General features: G+C 34.2%; 1 protein-coding gene across 1 annotated transcript in view; it reads left to right on the top strand.

Moving 5' to 3' along the window:
• Positions 1-19433, top strand: part of LOC107507277 (histone-arginine methyltransferase CARM1) — a 223924-nt gene that overhangs the window by 60770 nt on the left and 143721 nt on the right. Inside the window, exon 2 of the mRNA XM_036239518.1 lies at positions 5636-5761. Within this exon, the coding sequence (XP_036095411.1) occupies positions 5636-5761 (126 nt within the window). The remainder of the gene's footprint in view (positions 1-5635; positions 5762-19433) is intronic.

Genomic DNA, 19433 nt, shown 5'->3' with positions numbered 1-19433 from the left:
TAAGATACTTTCTGGTAACAATTATTGGCCTTTAAAGAAAGAGAAAACTTTTGGATATCTAGACAACAGTAGTTAGTATATTACTTGTAAGAGAAGTAAAATTATAATATCATTAGACTATGTGCTAGAAGAGAATGGAGTAATATATTAAAGATCCTCAGGAAAAAAAAAAAAAAAGATAAGCCAAGGATTTTATGTACAGGAGAACTGTATGTAAATAGGAGAACCTTCAGAAATAAAAAGACAAAGAGTTATTGGCATGGAAAAATTCAGGGAATATTGTTCCCATGACCCTTCCTAAGGAATCTACTAAACAATTTGTTTCAATGAGCCCTTCTTAAGATTCCGCTAGAGAATGACTTTGAACAACTGAAATGAGTAGGGAGACTTGTACTCAGGACTGGTGGTGAGCACTAAATAGTTATTAGATGAGAGCCAAAAAGGCACAGTATGACTGTGTAATGACTGTGATTGGGCAATATAGACTTAGTATAATTGCAAAACAAAGTTTAGAGGAAGGGGATAGCATTTGAAAAAAAAAAAAAAAAAACAAGCTCAAAATCAAACCAAACCAAAACGATAAAATAAGCAGACAACTGTTATTCTAAGACCAATATTGTAAAAGCCCCCTTTCTATCTCTCTCTCTCACACAATATGGCTTCTACCACAATTCTCAACACTAAAACTTTCTCTAATTCCCTTTTGTCCTTTTCCTCCTTATTTTCCCAGTTTCTTCATTTCTCTTGTGCTATTAAACTTTCAACTTGAATCAATCCATTTTCAGTTTTTCTTCACTACCATTACTCCAGTAAGCAAAAGGCTAGAATCTAATCTTTCAAACAGAAAATTCTCACCAAGTAGAGGAGAGGAAGAAGCTGTGAATATAACATATATTACTATTTTATCATATCTCATAGGAAATTATATTATTATGATCGGTATTGATGCTTAATTTTAATATTAGATGTCTTCTTAGAGTTCCATAATTTGTCCTTTTTTCTTTACACTCATTTTCTGTGGTTAAATTTGTCAAAAATAATAACTACACAGTTGTCTGTATATTTTTTTCCATCTATATATGTGCTGCCTAAACAATCATTTTAGTTATTTTTTTCTAGGAAACATTTCTCTTTTTTTCATTCTCCAAAAGTTTATTGAGCATCTATTATAAAATCAGACAATGTGCTTAAAAGATGCTATTAATAAGACAAAGTAGCTCCTTAACCCAAGGGACTTACAGTCAAGTGTTAAAGGAAAATATTAAATCAAATAATCCTATAAATAAATCATCATAGACTATGATTCATGCTGTGAAAGAAAAGTTATGACAAGCTGTGAGAGGGGACTTGATATGTTCTCAGACAGTAGGTGAGGAAACATATTTCTTAAGTAGACTAATTTTCTATTTCTAGTTAGGAAAATATTAAAAGGGTCACTTAGCAAAGACTTGGCATAAATGCCATATTATTAGGTCATGAGTGCTCTTCTGTCTAGGAATTTGTTCTAGACCAGGCCTGGTATATAATATTCTTGGTTAATTAGTGTAGCTTTCCTGTGGAGATTGAATTTCTGTATTTGCATAGGCTGAAAGAAGAGGGATATGTATGTGGAGAAGAAGAGAATTATTTGTTAATAAAGATGAGGCCAGTTCTCTTGATCTTACTTTGTGGCATTTTCCACGTTTTCTTGTCTGCACTTGTAAATTGGATAGATTCTGGATTTTCTGTGTGCTTTTGGAAGTTTTGTCAGATGAGGCTGAGTTAGTGAATGGAGCAAGGTATCTGGATTTGACATCATTGTGATTTTCCTTGAGAGTCCTCCGGGAGAACAAGTGGCTTTTCCTCAAGGAGGGAATAACAAGGCTCTGGGCTTTTCTAAAGCTGACTAAACTTTGTGCACATGAACTTATTCTGCTTATTTCCCTGCTGCCCTCAGCAGATCTGGCCTTGCTCTTTGAAAGATAGCAAGGAGTGTCACTGATGAGAGCCAAGTTCAAAAGCACAATGATAGTAAATACACAGAAGCAGCCGACCTCCTGTGCCACTGAAGAGAAGAAATGTTTGGAAGGGGAGTCAGAATGTTCTATAACTGTATCGAGTTATTATTTCTATAATAATTAGAATAAATTAGACTTTCTATCAAGTTATTATTACTAGTAATAATAGATAGATAAAGGCCCTGTACCTTAGTACAGTGTACATTGGAAATGATCTCTACACCACCCCTACTTTTCATCAATGTACTAGCATTTCCTGGTCTTGTATTTATATGTGTTCTTCAGCAATTTTTTAAAATCGTATTTCATTTTTCTAATATAAGTTCTTTAAATTTAAAAAGATACATTTCTAGGTTGACAACACAATCTCCCCTAAAATAACAGCACTTTTCTCTTGCTCATATTCATTAACAGAAATCATTTAAAGTGTTTTATGTACTAACATAGTCCAAGGACAGGACAGGTAATCACAAGAAGTTATTACATTAGCAAACAAAAGACATAAGAAAACATTCATTTCCATGAATGGTTTAAAATTTGAGAATTAATATAATGATCATATTGAAAGCAGCAATTCCTAAATGAATATTTTTGAATGAATGAAAAACCAATTAATATCTAATAAATGAAAAAACTTCAAGAATAGTAATACCTACCAAGAATGAGAATGTGGTAAAATACGTAAGTGATGATAGTATGCTTTTTGTTTGATGGCTTTTTAACCAAATGAATAGCTTTTTTCTATTTCCTGGTAATAAAAATAAGTAGTCACACAGGAATTTCAAACAAGGCAGAACTTTATAAAGGAAAAAATAAAAATGACCCCGAATCTCTCTATCAAGAGGAAACCACTGATAACATTTTGGTGTATATCTTTTTAAACAGCTTTCTACAAAGATAAACATAATATCAGATTGCTACAATAATATATGGGCTGTTCTGCAACTTGAACATGGAGGTATGGTATTTGATTTAACCAACCATATAAGTGATGGACTCAGCTTTATATTTTTGCCTCTAGTAAATACCTCTAAGATGCTATCCATGAATATACATCCATTTGCACTTGATAAAACACATCCTGAAAGAAATTATTATGTGTAGAATGTCTAGCAAAAAGTACATAGATTTTACATTTTAAACCATATGAACATAATACATTTCAGGAATATACAAATTTATATTCCCAATGATAGCCACTCACTGTTTATTCACAGCTGTTCCAATAGTTGATATTGTCAACATATATTTAAAAATTTTTGATGAGAGAAAAATTTAGATCTCATTTTTATTATATATATATTTTTTATTACTGAGATTCATTATTTTTTCACATTATGTTATTGACATCTTTCATGTCATCAATGTCCTACTGATCTTTCTCTTTTTTAAAAATATATAATCTGATAACTTTGAATAAGACCAGATGAAATTTTCATGATTGTCTCTCCATGGACCATATTTAATGATACTGTCTTATTAACTTTTTAATAAGGATACTTATTTCTTTTTATTTTTTAGAGCTAATTGTATATTGGGGATATTATCTTTGCTATGTATGTTAAAAACACTCTCCTAGCTTATCATTGCTTTACAATTTTGTTAAAAGTGCTTAAAAATTTTTTGCCATAGGTAGATTTTAAACTTTGAAGTGGATACTGGTACTGTCTGGATTTTATGGCATGCTTAAAAAGACTTTCCTCACCCATGTTTAAACAGAGGATGGCAGGGTGATTGAGAAAAGAGGATGTATACCCGGGTAGGCATTCTACAGTTTATGAAAGTAGGTAAAACAGCAACTCAATTTATACCCTAATTAAATCAAAAATCAATCAATCTCTCTCTCTCTCTCTCTCTCTCTCTCTCTCTCTCTCTCTCTCTCTCTCTCTCTCACACACACACACACACACACACACACACACACCTGAGCTTATCTGGTTAAGGAGAATTGAATCATATAAATTTTGAAGTTTTTTTTTTAATCTATTCTGGGATGGTATGCAGTTAGTACACAAATAAATACCTTCACTGAATAAAAAAATATTAAGTATCAGGTACTGTGCTAGGTTTTAATTTAGAGAAAAAAAGATAATGATCCCCAACGTAAAGTAAAATTGTCCCTGCTCACAGAGAGCTCACAGGATATAATAGTCATGTATGCATAAGGAACCAAAGAAGGCTAGGATCCTCCTTCCTTCTTCATTCTGTCTTATTTCACTTCAAAACCATAAAAGAAACAATTGGTAAATGCTAAAAATCCTGATTTCTTGAAAAAAAATTTCTTATGATTTTAAGAAAACATATCGTTTAAAAGAGCCTTAAACTTCATTCTTCTGCATCTAAATTCATGGCTGCCTCCCTGCAAGGAGACATGGATGCCTCAGACACTGACTGGGCCGTAATAACTAAACCTGTAATCATGTTCGATGCCAGGAAAATGTTTTCAAAACATCTGCACTGTTTAGCCAAAGCATTTTGTGAAAAAATATCTGTGAATGCTTCTATCAGGAGATACTCTACTTGTTCATTTGAAGTAAAGGTTGAAAATATTTGATTGTCTTAACTCTTCATGTGTGTCTTTTGAATGTGTGTGCATGAATGTGCATATGCCCGTGTGTAAGTGTAATTTTATATACAATTATGTTTTTATTTTCAATTTAATATACTTACTGTATTTGATTTTGTAAGAGAGAGTGGAGGACATTAAAGATAGGTGCTAAGGTCTACTTTATAATGAGAGAAATAATAATAGCCTCTTATTGTTTTAATAGAATTTTAGAAGTCATTTAAACTTTATTCAGTTTTTTTTTTAAAAAAAGCCTGTTTAATAAACATCAATATTTTCATTTTACACAGTGAAAATATATGGCTTTATGTTGAATAGATAATTGAAGTTCCTCCGTTAGTAAGTATCAAAGATGAAAGCAAAACCTCAGTTCATTGCTTTCTCTACCACACTTTCAGCTGCCCCAGTGGTAAAGACCTGTCTAAGGCCTATAGAAGAAGGATTAGTGAATTAGTACCCAGCTATGTGTGGATGAATCTAATGAGACCCTAGCCACTTACCATGGGCCCTGATTGTAGAAACGGCTCCCTTTTTATCACACTTGTCCGCACAGTGCAGTAAAAGCAACATGGGCTTTGAAGTCAAATTTAGTTCTGGATTTGGTTGCCAGTTCTGCATATTTGGACATATTTGGCCCTAGACACTCTGCCTTGTCTTCATCTAGAAACACTGGCAAAGATAATACTTACAAGGGAGATGTTTATGATATCTCTGGCACAGAGTAGGTACTCAGGAATCACCCATAGGGTCATTACCTGGTCTTTCCTATGATGGCATCAAGAGTTACAAAATTATTTAGGGACTGTAAGCATTGTGGTCCCTGGACTTAAAGGCAAGAGCCAATAAGTGCCAGTTTTGAGCCTGTTAACCCACCTGTAAAGAATTGATATTTGGCCACAGATTCACCTCTTTTTATCTTTGATCCTCATATTCTCATATGTTCTAGGAGGCATTGTATTAAGAAAAAAGAAATGGGTGCCTAGAGAACATGAAAAAAACATAGGAATGGTTCTTTTTACAATGCTTAAAATGGATTTTTCTAATCCTTTTTTTTTTTTTTCACCCTTTATAGCTGATGGCGTCTGTATCTTTAAATGCTTACTCAACAGAGACACTGAATGTTGCCGTGTGGGGAAGGAGTCCATCTTGATTACTCTGGGGTACAACAGTGCTCTGCTGAAGTTCGAGTCTCACGCGGGTAAGTTTTGTGGTTGTCCCGACCCTCTGTCTTTTCCAAAGATGAATCTCCTGATTGGTTGACTTTTTCCTGTTACTGATTGATTGGCTTTCAGCAGCATGTTTCCTGATGTGAATTTCCGTTGATAAATAAAATGATTTAAAACTAGTTCTTGTGGTTATTCGTTACCAAGGCTAGAGAACAATCAGCCTTTTCCTGGACATTTTAATTCTTAGCCCTTCGCTTCTCAGGAGAGATCACCAAGAATTGTCCAGATCTCTACCACTGTTACTGAGTCTCCTTGAAGATGAGGTTCTTGGCAGAAATGTGATTTTAGGCTTCAGTGTCAATTAGAATGATTTCATTCTGTTTCTGTCTTTGAATCATTTGTCAAACATTTTTAGACTCTGGCAACAGATGTCAAGCAGTAGGGAGGTAAACTAAAGTGTCAGTTAGAAGTATTTTAAGAAAGGACTAAAAGGCACACAAGAATATTTCCAGCCCGATAAAGAAAATTAGGGCTAACAGTGTTTTGGGTCTTCCTTTGATGGTTGATCGTCATTTCTTTAACTTCGATATAAATTGTTTCATCTTACTTATGGTATTAATCTAGACAATGCAAAGTATTAGCAATGGTACAGATTCTCTTCTGGGTAGCCAGAATGTCTCAAGTTGTTTCTTTTTTGGGGGTAACTTTTTGGGATAAAGAAGTTAACCTGATTTCTTGTTTCTAAACTTACTCAGAGTAAGGAAGTTGTTTTTATCACATAACTGTTCATCTATTCTCCCTCTATTTATCCTTCAGTCCATCTTATTTTTATAATGTATTTCAGAGTAAATTATAATAACTAGCACATCTCACCCCTACATACTTCTGTTTGCATTCCATTAACTAAAACTCAAAATTTGTTTATGCCTCTCAGGTTTTTTTTTGTGGTGAAATTTACATACATTAAAATGCACAAATCTTCAAGAATACCAGCATGCCTAAGAGTTTCCTTTTGCCCTTCACAGTCACTCCTATCTCCCATCCTTCCAGAAATAATCAGTTTTTATTTTCGCCCTATAGATTAGCTTTGTTTTTTTCTAGGACTCTCTACAAATAAAATCATTCTGTATATAATTTCTTTAATAAGGTCACTCAGCATGTTTTGAGGTTCATCCATGTTGTTATAGGTACTAGAAGTTTGTTCTTTTTTATTACTAATAGTCACAATTCATTTATCCATTCTCATTTTGATGGACATGGAAACTCTTTCTAGGTTTTGGCTATGATCAAGAAGATGGCTGTAAATATTCTTGAACCAGTTGTTTTGTATACGTATATTGTTTTCAGTTTTTTGATCCATACCTAAGAGTAAAAATTCTGGGTCATAGAATAAGTCTATGTGTAGTTTTATAAGAAATAGCCAGAATTTTTTCCAAAGTCATTGTACTATTTTATATTTCCATCAATAATAGATGAGAGTTCTGGTTATACCACATCTTTGCCAACACTTGGTCTTTCAGTCTTTTCATTTTCTGCCATCTGGTGGTCTCGTAGTGGTTTTAGTTTACATTTTATGATGACTAATGATGTTAAACACTTTTTTATATATTTATGAATTCAGACTGTTTGCCTGTAACTAATTGATTGCTTATCTATGGGGTCATTATTCTTTAGGATTCCAGGCATGTGTCAGATATGTAAGTTATGGATGTTTTCACCTAGTTTGTAGCTTTTTTATTCATTCCATAATGATATCTAACGTTAAGCAAAAATTTTAAAATTTGATAAAACCTAGTTTATCATTTTTTTTTTCTTTTTCTGTTTATTGCATTCTGTGTCCTAAGAACTCTTTGCCTGCCCTCGACTAGTGAATGATTTATCCTGGATTTCCTTCTAGAACTTTTATAGCTTTATATTTTTGTATACAGTCTATCTTAATTATTTTTATATGGTGTGAGGTATGAGGCCAAAGATTATATTTAGAGTATATGGATAGACAGTTATTCTACCTCTGTTTATTGAAAAGACTTTTGCAAGTCAAATGACTCTATATAGACTTGTTCTATTTGGAGCTCTCTTTTCTGTTCGATTAATTATCCTTATGTCAGTATCTATTACATTGTCTGAATCACCTTTAAAGTAATGTGTAAGTATGATAGTTTAAATCTTCCAACTTCGTTTTTTGTCAGGATCATTTTAGATAGTCTTCATGGTTTCCTTTTATAAATGTTAGTTTCTACAAAAGTGCTCAAATTTTGATTGAGATTGATCAATTCAAGAATTGTCATTTTAACAATATTAAGTCTTTCAGTCATTGGTGAGCTGAAGATAGCTCATACTATATCACAAGGGACCATTATTAAAATTTCAGGAATTTAAAACCTTGAAATTAGTGAAGGTGGGAGAGTTTATACCCCAGAAATTGGTGAACTCCACAGACACCTCTTTAGTAGAGGAATCAGCTGTTAAATGTTTACAAACATGCCATTGCTTCCAGGCCAGGAATAAGGTATTTCTCTCCATTTATTTAAGTCTTTAATTGTCCCCAGAAATGTTTTATTATTTTTAATGTGGAGGTCATATACAACTTTTGACAAATTTGTCCCTAATTTTGTTTTTCAATCTATTATAAATTAAAATTTGAAAACACAGCTGTTTGCTCCTACTATATAATAAATAAATTCTTAATATTAATCTTGGATACTATCATCTTTTAAATTCATATTCTAGTTCTGGTAGTGTAATGTGTCATTTAAGGATGTTATTTCCTTAATGATTTTCTGTTTAGATGATCCATCCATCTCCAACAGTAGAGTATTTAGGTCCCCTACTACAATAGTATTTTGGTCTGTTTCTCCCTTTAGTTCTATTAGTAATTGCTTTACATATTTTGGGGCTCCCTGAATGGGAGCATAGATATTAAGTGTTATGTCTTCCTGGTGCATGATTTCCTTTATCATTATAAAGTGTCCCTCAGTATCTTTCTTTACCTTTTTATTTTGAAGTCTATTTGTAACACTACTCTTGCTCTTCTTAGAATGCCATTTGCTCGAAATATCATTTTCTTCCCTTTTGATTTGAGTCTATATTTGTATTTGGAGCTGAGATGTGTCTCCTGGAGGCAGCATATGGTTGGGCTTTGGTTTTTGATCCATTCTGCAACTCTAAAAGATTGGTGAGTTCAGTTCATTTACAAAAGATTGGTGAGTTCAGTTCATTTACATTTAGGGTGATTTTTGAAATATGAGGTCTTCTTATAGCCATTTTATCTTTTACTTTCTGGTAGCTCGGTGTTTCCATTGCTTCCTTGTCCTTGTGTTTCTGTTTTCTTTATTTTAGTTGGCTTTTTGTGGGTTTTGCCACTGATTCTTCTTGTTTTATATTATATACTTCAGTTCTGAATCTTCTGTTTGTGGTTACCATTATGAATATGTAAAGGATAGTTATATATATATACAGTCATCCATTTTCTTCTGTGCATGCCTTATTTCCATTCCCCTTTGTGAATTTGGATCTTTGACTTTCCCCTTTTCTGTCATTGTTATCTTGATTTGTCCCTACGTATGCTGAATGTTCATTACTATTTTGTTATAACAATTCTCTTCTTATTATTTAAGCTCATAATGCTCTATTCTTAGTAAGGATTGCACTCCTCTGCTTCTATTTACCTAATAGCTACTTTACTCCTAATTATGTGGCTTTTTTTTTTTTTGCCATTTTGTTATAGGTGAGCTGACCCCTTTCAGTATTTCCTGTAGTGTAGGCCTCGTCATGGAGAATTTCTTCAATTTTTGTATGTCTGGAAAGGTCTTCATTTCTTCGTCATATCTAAAGGAGAGCTTAGCTGGATACATTATTCTAGGCTGGTAGCTCCTTTCACTTAATAGTTTAAATATTCAATTTCATTCCTTTCTGGCTTGTAAGGTTTATGCTGAGAAGTCCGAGGATAATCTAATGGGTTTTTCTTTATAAGTTACCATTATCTTCTCCCTCACTACCCTGAGAATTCTCTTTGTCATTGATTTTTGATAATTTTAGTACAGTGTGTCTCGGTGAAGGCCTTTTTGGGTTGAGACAATTGGGTGTTCTGTTGACTTCTTGAATTCCAAGCTCCAGCTCATTCCTTAGATTTGGGAAGTTCTCATCAACTATTTGTCTGAAAATGTTTTCTAGTCCCTGCTCTTTTTCCTCACCTTCGATAATACCCATTATTCTTGTGTTTCTTCTCCTGGTGGTATCAGCTAGGTCTTGAATTTCTCTTTCATTATTTATCATTCTTCAGTTTCTCTCTTCTTCCTTCTGATTTATTTCTAGATTTCTGTCTTCGATATCACTGATGTTTTCCTCCATTTGGTCGACTCTATTTCCCAAACTTGTTATTTCATTTTTCAACTCTTGCAGTGTGTGTGTGTGTGTGTGTGTGTATATCTCCAGAAGACCTATTCTGTTCTTTTGAGAGTTGCAGCCTCGTTGCTCTGCTCATCTAGTAGGTTTTTCAATTCCTGAAATTTTCGATATGACTCGTTTTAGAATTCACTAAGTTTTTTTCAGAAGTACTATTTTGAATTCTCTGTCATTGAAATTGCATATTTCTATGTCTGTAAGCTTATTTTCTAGAGATTTTTCTCTTTCTTTCATAGATACATTGTCACTTTGGCTGTTCATGGTGTTTAATGGACTATTTCTCTGCCTGGGCATTAATTGAAATGTATTCTCTTTTTTCCAGAAAGATTTATTATATAGTTCTCTCTTTAGCCTGTTTCAATGAAAGTGTTTTTCTTTTGTTTTCCAGTAGGTGGCGTCTAAGCCTCCTGGATCCCTGCTTTATATAAAGTGTTAAAAATGCCTTTTTATTTTCTGATAGATATTTAATCATGCTTGCGTACTCTCAGTTTCAGTCCCTGTCAGTATTAGCAACAGTTTTGGTAGCATTCGCTCAGATTCCCCTGGGGCTCCGCGGTGATTGGTCTCAGAGGGTATGGGGAAGGGGCTTGGGGGTTGGGGGCCGTGGCTCAGTCTCAGTTTTGCAACCATGGCCAGTAAAAATCAACTGTTGTTTTTCTGCTGACCCGCTTCTCTACCTTCTGCCCTGATGACTGGGCCCTGCTGTCGGCTGTGTGGAGCTCACAGCACTCCCAGGGAGGGCTGCTCAGGGGAGTTACCACACTTTCTCCCTTTTCCCTCCTCCTACAGGGAGCTCTGGCTGTGAGAGGCATCTTCTTTATTTCTCCCAGTCCACTGCTTGACACACGGGGTTCTGACCTGTGGTAGCTCTTATGTGCAGATCTCACACTCAGACATGCTGGTGTGCAGTCTGGGTGTTTTGTTGAGTTTTAGATGTTCAGGTTATTGTCGTTTCAATGGAAGAGATCTGGGGACATCTCTCACTCCGCCATGTTTCCAAAGCTAACTCATTTTTACTTTTTAGTACAGTCTTTTAACCTATTGCTCATCTAATACACCGTCGGGAAAATTTAATTGGATCATCTTACTGATGAGGGAACTGAGATTCCAAGAAAATCTGTTATTTTCTCAAGGTATATGTCTGATAACTAAATGACCAAAGATTCCAATCCAGAGCTGCTTGACTCCAAAGCTCACATATTCTTTCCACAGCACCGCGCAAACTCCCTGATGACATGCATTTAGTTTTAAGAAAGAAATAAGCCAGTGAAAGAACAAAGAAGTATTGTGCAGTTAGAAGACTGAATGGAAAACCTATTTCTAATGTGTTCACACTTAGTGCTTAAGGAAGCCACACTGGCTAACTCTGAATAGAGTGCATATTTCCACAATATCCATGTTTCAAGCTAGAGGATACTTTTCAGAGTTGATAACAAAAGTCTGAAACAACCTGGTAATTTTATATTATATAAGGCTCTCAAATTGGGCTGCATTCATTTTGTGGGAAAAAACTTTTCTTTGAGTCTTTAAGTTGTAGTGAAATGGAAATTTTGAGATTCTAATTGACAAAGTCCAAAGACATTGGAATGCATTTCACTGCTTATCACATCCAGTGGCCAGAAAGTGTTAATATACTACCTGCACTGCTTCCAGCCTTCTACATGAAGGAGAGAATATTAAATTGCTTGGATAGGCTATTAAATCCAGAACCAACATGGCTCACTCACTGTTGGGGACCAATGACAAGAGTCTATTGACCTTACACAAAGGCCTCTGTAAGTAGTATTGGATGACTTATCTGATAAGGAGAGAGAGAGTGAACTGACCCTTTTTATTACATTCCTTGATACAGAGATTTTGGGCTCAGTAATCAAATCTGGATTCAATTCTACTTTGCCTAATACAAATGACTAACATTCTCTTTAACTTATTTATGCTAATCAAAAAAGCAAGAGGGCAAATTTCTAAATAGGAAGCCCAGAGATGGGACTAATTCTGATTTCATGAATTCTTCATTGGTTCAGTGTATAACCTGTATTTCAGGAATGGGCACAAAGACTTTGGCCCACCTTGTTTTAGCATACTGGCTATAATAGATTAGTTTCATTTATTCTGTAAGAAGGAAAAATAAGTGATACTAGGTGTTTCAGACTTTGCTTGAGAATTTTTACAAGGATGCCTCTTAACACTTTCCCTTTTTGGAGTTTGTATGGCTCTTGGTTTCTGCACAGAGTAAATCCCAGCACCAAAAGATTTGCAAGATGTTTGCAAATTGATGGTCCTCCTTGGTTTAATTTAATAATAATTTTCAAATATCAATGAATGTCCCTGGAGAGTCGGTTGCTTGTCTGATTTTCCTGGCCCTGGAAGCTGAACAAACCAAGAAACTGATCTCTCATTCTGGACCTGTCAGGGCAGGTTGTGATGCAAAGGACCAGAGTCCACAGCTGCAGGATGGTAGTGGCATGTCAGTAACAAGCTGTCTAAGACTCGGTGGGTCCCAGATGGCCCAGATTCCAGGCGACAGTGGGATCTTGATTGTCATTTGGCAGCCTGAATGTTGGCAGAAAGCTGTCTACTGGTGTCACTGTCCATTAGACGAGATTGCTGAATTTTTGAGATATGCTCTGCTTTTTTGGTGTAAGAGGATGTGGCATTTTAAATGCGAGGCTGCTATTTTAGATTTAGAAGTGAGTGAGTGAACAGCTGCCAATTATCTGTAACTTGGGTAAGAAAGAAAATCCAACTTTATTGGTAAGTTGACCTGTATTGATAATTAGGTAGCATCACTGGGAAAGGAATGATCAAATATCCAAATATATCTATGAGGAGTATTTCTTCCCTCCCTCCTTTCCTTCTTCAGAAATGTGACCCATTGACCTCCAGCCTGGTCTGGTCATATGTCAGATAATCTCCAGTGACCTTGAAGACCTCTGTGAAATCCCATTGAATTTCATTTTACTTTGAAACAGTGGGGATATTTAATGACAGATGTCAACAGAGGAAAAAAGTTTTATTTAAATGGACTTATATGGTGATATCTATGACATACTGACTACGTATGTTCTAGATAAGTACAAAGTTTACTTTCTGTTCATTCAACAAACATTTATTGAGAGTCTATTATGTGCCAAGCACTTACTTAGATACAGTACTGAATTGATAGATATCCTTACAATGTAGCTAATGTTTTAAGAGGACACCGACAGTAATAAGTAAATCAAGGTATATAGTGAGTTGTGTGTGATAAGTGCTGAGAAGAAAACAAGAGAAAGACAGAGAATGATGGCGATTAAGTGTGTGTACTTTTTGTAGGTAATTTTTTAGGGAAAGCCTCAATGATAAAGTGATACTTGACTATAGAACTGCAGTGGAGGAGGGAAGGAACCATGTGCATGTCTGGGCTAAGGGTGGTCCCGACAAGGGAACAGAAGTACCCAGTCCCTTAGGCAAGATGTGTTTGAAGAATGGTGCTAAGAACAGAGGGCCTAGATAAAATGAGAGAGAAGGGGAATGGTGAGATAAGAGAACTGGAGGCCAGCTCAGGTGAGACATTGGAGTCTGTGGTGAGAATCTTGATTTTATTCTGAGGGAGATTGAAAGTGTCTGAGAGCTTGCAGAGGCCCAGCATTGTCTGAGCATTATCGATTTAATTTTATATACTTTTTAAAGGTATGTACTTATACCTTCTCTTGTAATTCTTACAGCAGCCCTGTCAGGTTGGTGTATTATTATTGTTTATTCCAATGTTTAAACAAAGACACTATGGCTCATAGATATGAAGGAAATTGCCCAAGTGACAAAAAAGAAAATGCAAGGCCCATGTACTTTCAATAGCTTCCAGACTGCCCCTTCACTCTCTGTTGGTTGTTGACATTTAATCTAGAAAACTCATATATTTAATTGGGATAACACAGACATGGGAAAGCCAATTTTTATCAACATTTCATTAATGCAGAAAAATAAATAAAGACTCTGGTAGACCTTACTCTGGGTGTTAATGAACATGGGAAAGTTTCTTCATCCTTTTCTATTTTGAAAAAATTCCAATTTACAGAGAAGTTTCAAAAACATAACAGGGAACTTGTGAGTACTCTTTAAACATTTTCATTAATTTACAATATTTTGTTTCATCTATCAATCTGCATATATGTGTACATATATCAACTCACACAATCATTTTATTTCTGAACCATCTGAGAGTAATTTTGGTATGTCCTTTACTCTTTAGTACTTCACAAGGTATAGCTCAGGAACAAGAATATTCTCTTATGTAACCACAATAGAGTTACCAAATTCAGAAATGTAACATCTATATAATATTCACATTTTTTTCAATAGTTCATAGTCCAGTCTAAATTGTCCCAATGATGTTCTTTATACCTTTTTTTCCCCTCTAGTATTACACTGATCCAGGATCACATATTGCATTCAGCTGTCATGTCTCTTTAGACTTCTTTAATTTGAAACAGTTCCTCATCCCTTTTTTTTCTTTCATGACATTGAGATATTCGGAGAATAGGGATCAGTTACTTTATAGAATATGCCCTGATTTGGGTTTTCTAATGTTTCCTCATGAAAAGATTCACGTTACGTATTCCCCAGTCAGAAATAACCTGACTGATATTGTATCTTTCTCAGGATATTGCCAGAGAGCCCCGAGGTCTATCTACCCCTTTTTGGCAATATGAATTTTGATCACCAGGTCAAGCTGTTTTTCCTTTTCTCCAATTTAAAGTTACTATGCTTTCCCTTTCAGTGTAACTAATAAGGAATCTGGGTAAAGGCACTTTGATATTATGCAAATATCCTGTTCCTCATGAAACACCCCAAACTTAGTATACATTGATTATCCATTGCTTAGGAAGTGCAGTTGGTGTTTTAGGTACATTAGCCTTATATCTTGCAGTCTTACTAAGTCACTTAGTTCTTGTAGATTTCTTTTATAGATTCCTAGGATTTTCTACACAAATGATTATATCATCTGTGATTAGAGACAATTTACTTTTTCCTTTTCTAACTATATGCTTTTTACATCTTTTTTTTTTTCTTGCTTATTGAACAGCCAGGCCCTCTAGTACAATGCCGCAGAAGAGAAATTAGAGTGATCATCCTTACCTTGTTTGTGATCTCAGAAAAAGCCTGTAGTTTTCACCATTAGTTGCAGAGTTTTTTGTAGATGTCCTTTATCAGGTTGAGGAAAGTTCATTATATTTCTAATTTGCTAATAGTTTCTAACTTGAATTGTGTTTCAATTATATCTGAATCTATGAAGATGGTCGCATCATTTTTATTTTTTTGCTCGTTAATATGGTGAATTAAATTTATTGATTTTTGAATGTTAAAATAACCTTTTTTTCCCCTGAGTTAAACCTCCTCATCATGATATATGATCCTTTTTATGTAGTGCTTAATTAGATTTGTTAGAATTTAAAAATTATTTTAGTTTCTTAGGTATTGCTTTGTCGTTTTCTTAATGTCTTCGTCCGATTTGAGTATCAGAGTGATGCTGGTCTTATAAAATTGGAGCATGTTCCCTAATCTATTTTTGCATACTCTTTGTATAGAATTTGGCATCATTTCTTCATGTTTATCAGAATCAACAACCAAATCCAAATGAACCTTGAGTTTTCTTTATGAGAAGATTTTAACCACAGACAATTTATTTAATACATGTAGATCTATTTAATGTATTTACTCTTTTTTTGAATGAACTTTAATTGTTTATGTCATGAAATTTGTCCATTTCGTCCAGGTTGTCAAATTAATTACCATTAAGTTGTTCATAATATTTCTTTATATCAGCATGGTATGTAATGATGTCCTATTTCTCATTTCTTATACTGATAATAGAGGCTTATCAACTTTGTTGATACTTTCAGTGAAACATCTTTTTGTTTTATTCATTTTTTTCCCATTTTGTCCATTTTCTATCTTATTCTTGCTCTTTTATTATTTTCTTCTGATTACTTTCTCTCTTTTCCATTTACCTTCTTAAGGTAGATACTTATTTAGATCATTAATTTGAATTCTTTTTTTTTCAATACATGTATCTATTGCTATACATTTCTTTCTGTAAATGTATAAAACTATTCTATAAACTTTTGTCCCATAAATTTTGTTATATTTTCCTTGCCATGCAATTCAAAATAACTTGTATCATTATTTGTTTTTGGCCAATGGATTTCCTTTTGATTCCTGGACTATTTTAAAGTATATTGTTTAATTTCCAAACATTTGGAGATTTTCCAGATATCTTTCTGTATTCTGATTGAACTCTTTTGTGATATGAGAATGTCATTCGTATGTCAGTAGTTTCAAATTTTTTGGAGTTTATTTAAGGCCCACAGTATGGTACATCTTGGCGAATGTTATGTGCACTTGAAAAGAATATGTATTTTGTTATTGTTGGGTGGACTCTTTTCTAAATACCAATTAGGTCAAGTTGATTGATCTTTAATGATTTTTAGTCTGCTCGTGTATCAGTTATTCAGGGAAGAAAGTCAAAATTATCCCCTATAACTGAATTTGTCTATGTTGTAGTTGTTTATGCCCTTTTGCTATATGAAAGTTGATATTCTATTGAGTATATGTGAGGTTGTGTTTCAGATAGTGACTCAAGAAAGCAAAAAGTAAAGATTTAAGCTTCTAGTAGCTGTTTTTTTTTTTTTTCTTTTATGGGGAAAACTCATACTTCACTTAAATCCAGCTGGAGCATGACTGCTCCATGCCTCCCTGATCTCGGTATTTATTATAGTAACCATTTTCTCTGGTTCCTGTTTCTTGTGGAACATGTGCACTAAATATCTGCATACTACTGAAAGATTTATGGATGAAATGACATTATGTCTGGGATTTGCTTTAAAATGTCCAGCCAAAGAAACAAAAAATACTTGGCAGTAGAAATGACTCAGGATCGACAAAATCTTAGCAAGTTTTGAATCTTGATGATAGAAATCTTTATATTAATATATGTACTTCATATTGGACAATCTTCTTTATAATAAAAGTAAAACAAAAGAATAGACAAAAAGTTAATAAAAATTTGTTTTGGGGTATCAAATGCTACAAACATTTCTCCAAGAAACGAATCTCATTTAAGTGTGAGTTAATCTACCTGCTGGTCATCTGAGATGTATTGATCAAGAGTTTGAGGACTGCATTGAAATGCCCTCTTACAGTACAGTAACCAATAGCAGGAAGCTGATGAGAATCTTTATAATTTGAGTTTTACTGCATTTGGCTAAAAACTCCTAAAAAGGCAGAACAAAGTTATTTAATAAGACAGCTTGTGCTCAGCATTACTATTTGCATTCTGTCCTCCTACTCCTATTCTTTTTAAAAGTGCTTACAAATGCTTTAGCTCTCTTGAGAGTGTTAAAGAGACTTATGTCATATAGTAGGTTAGCACAAAATAAAATATTTAAGTATTTTAAAAATATTTTAAAAATTTTTATTAATAAAATTTGGTAATGGACTGTATTGGTGATGATGCAGGGAAATGGGCATTGTCATACGTCCCTGTGGAGTGTAAATTGTATCTATATAGAGAACAATTTGGCAATATATTTCAAAAGTTAAATGCACCCATCTTTTTATCTCACTTCTAGGAACATAACCTACAAATATACTCAAACAGGAGAAATAAAATTTAAGAAAATATTAACATTAACTCATTGTTTGTAAGCAAAATACTGCAGACAACCAAAATGTCTATCATTAAGCTTTCGATGGTTTGAAATACCATGTAGCTATTTAAAAAAAAAATCTTTATGTATTTGTTAAAAGAACTTCTAGAAATGTTATTGTTAATTTAAGAGTTTTTAAGTGGGAAACATTATTTATACCATCTATCATTTAGTTAAAAAATATTTATTTGGTGTTTAAAACCCTCAGCCATTCAGTCACTGTGCTAGGGGTTAAGAATATAATTTCTTTCATTAGTTTTCTATTTTTTGAGCACTTGTTATCAGGCAGTAGCCTCCCCAATCTTCCTACCTTATCTTTAATAAGAGAAGACTGCCTATAGTTCCCATGTAAGGTCGTGATGCCCCCCAAACAATTTGGTTCACCTTTGGATATGTCAGTGGATTCTTATGGATTCATGGACTAAATATGGAGAAGCAGTATTCTATATTAAACCCATCTGAGAGAAAGGAACTCTTTATAAAGAATTTATTAATAAGACAACATGTTGGTTTGCCCATTTAAAGATCTACCACATCCACTGGGATGTGAAATCAATGGCAGTCTTACATAAGAATTGAGTAAAATTCTGCTTCTGGTAGTTTGAAATTCAAAACATTGCTCTACTGAAGTAACTTGCAGAAGGTATATGTTCAGGCCAGTTTGCAAATTTCACAATATGCCTGAAGCATAGTACTCAATTTCTTTATAAACAAGTAATATTATGGAGTATAACATCCATATTCAATATCAAGAATAATAACATTCTGAGGATAGAAGATAAGATGCCAAAACATTTCCAATGGTTCTATGCTAATGAAATATATTCCTGGCAACCCACAGATACAATAATGGTGCCTACAGTCTGTGTACGACACTGCACATCGCACAAATGTGTGGACAAGGAAAGAGGTTGGGGGCAAAGTGGTACTTCCAGAAATCTTCAGAATGGGGAGCTGGAACAATCATTGGCCTAAGAATGCCTGTAGTTCTTGGCTAACATCTTAGTCACCCCTTTCACTATACCAGAGTCAGAAATCAGTTAACTCTCTCTTATTTCTGCTCTCCACAACTATAGATACTGCTTAGGGTTTAAGGATTCTCTTCATATCAAGGTAAAAGTCTCCTATCTCTTATCTTTTAATTCTTACCCAACTACTTAGACCAGAGGTTTTCAACAGTGACACTATTGAGATTTTAGGCTGGATAATTCTTAGTGGCAGGAAGCCATTCTGTGCCCTGTAGTGGCAGGGAGTTGTCCTGTAGGGGCATCCCTGACTTCTACCCACTAGATGCCAACGGCACATTCCTTCTCAGTTGTGACAACCAGATGTATTCAGACATTGCCAAATGTTCCTTGGCGAAGAGCAAAATTACCCCTGGTTGAGAACCATTAACTTGGATACCTTTTGAAGTTTCTATGGATTTGACTCCTGGAAATAAGGAGGGAAGTTAAGGTTCAACTAATAAGCCATTCTTATTTTTTTATTCTTATTTTTTTATTTGACCAGGAACCACAGTTTGTGAACTGGTGACTAAAGGGATAAATTTACCAGAAAATGAATTACATTTAGCCTACAGGATGATTTTCTTTGTAAATTAAGCTCAGAGTTC

Source organism: Rousettus aegyptiacus, unplaced genomic scaffold (assembly GCF_014176215.1).
Source record: "Rousettus aegyptiacus isolate mRouAeg1 unplaced genomic scaffold, mRouAeg1.p scaffold_m13_p_3, whole genome shotgun sequence".
NCBI classification, from domain to species: domain Eukaryota; kingdom Metazoa; phylum Chordata; class Mammalia; order Chiroptera; family Pteropodidae; genus Rousettus; species Rousettus aegyptiacus.
This window is presented reverse-complemented; position numbering and strand designations above follow the sequence as displayed.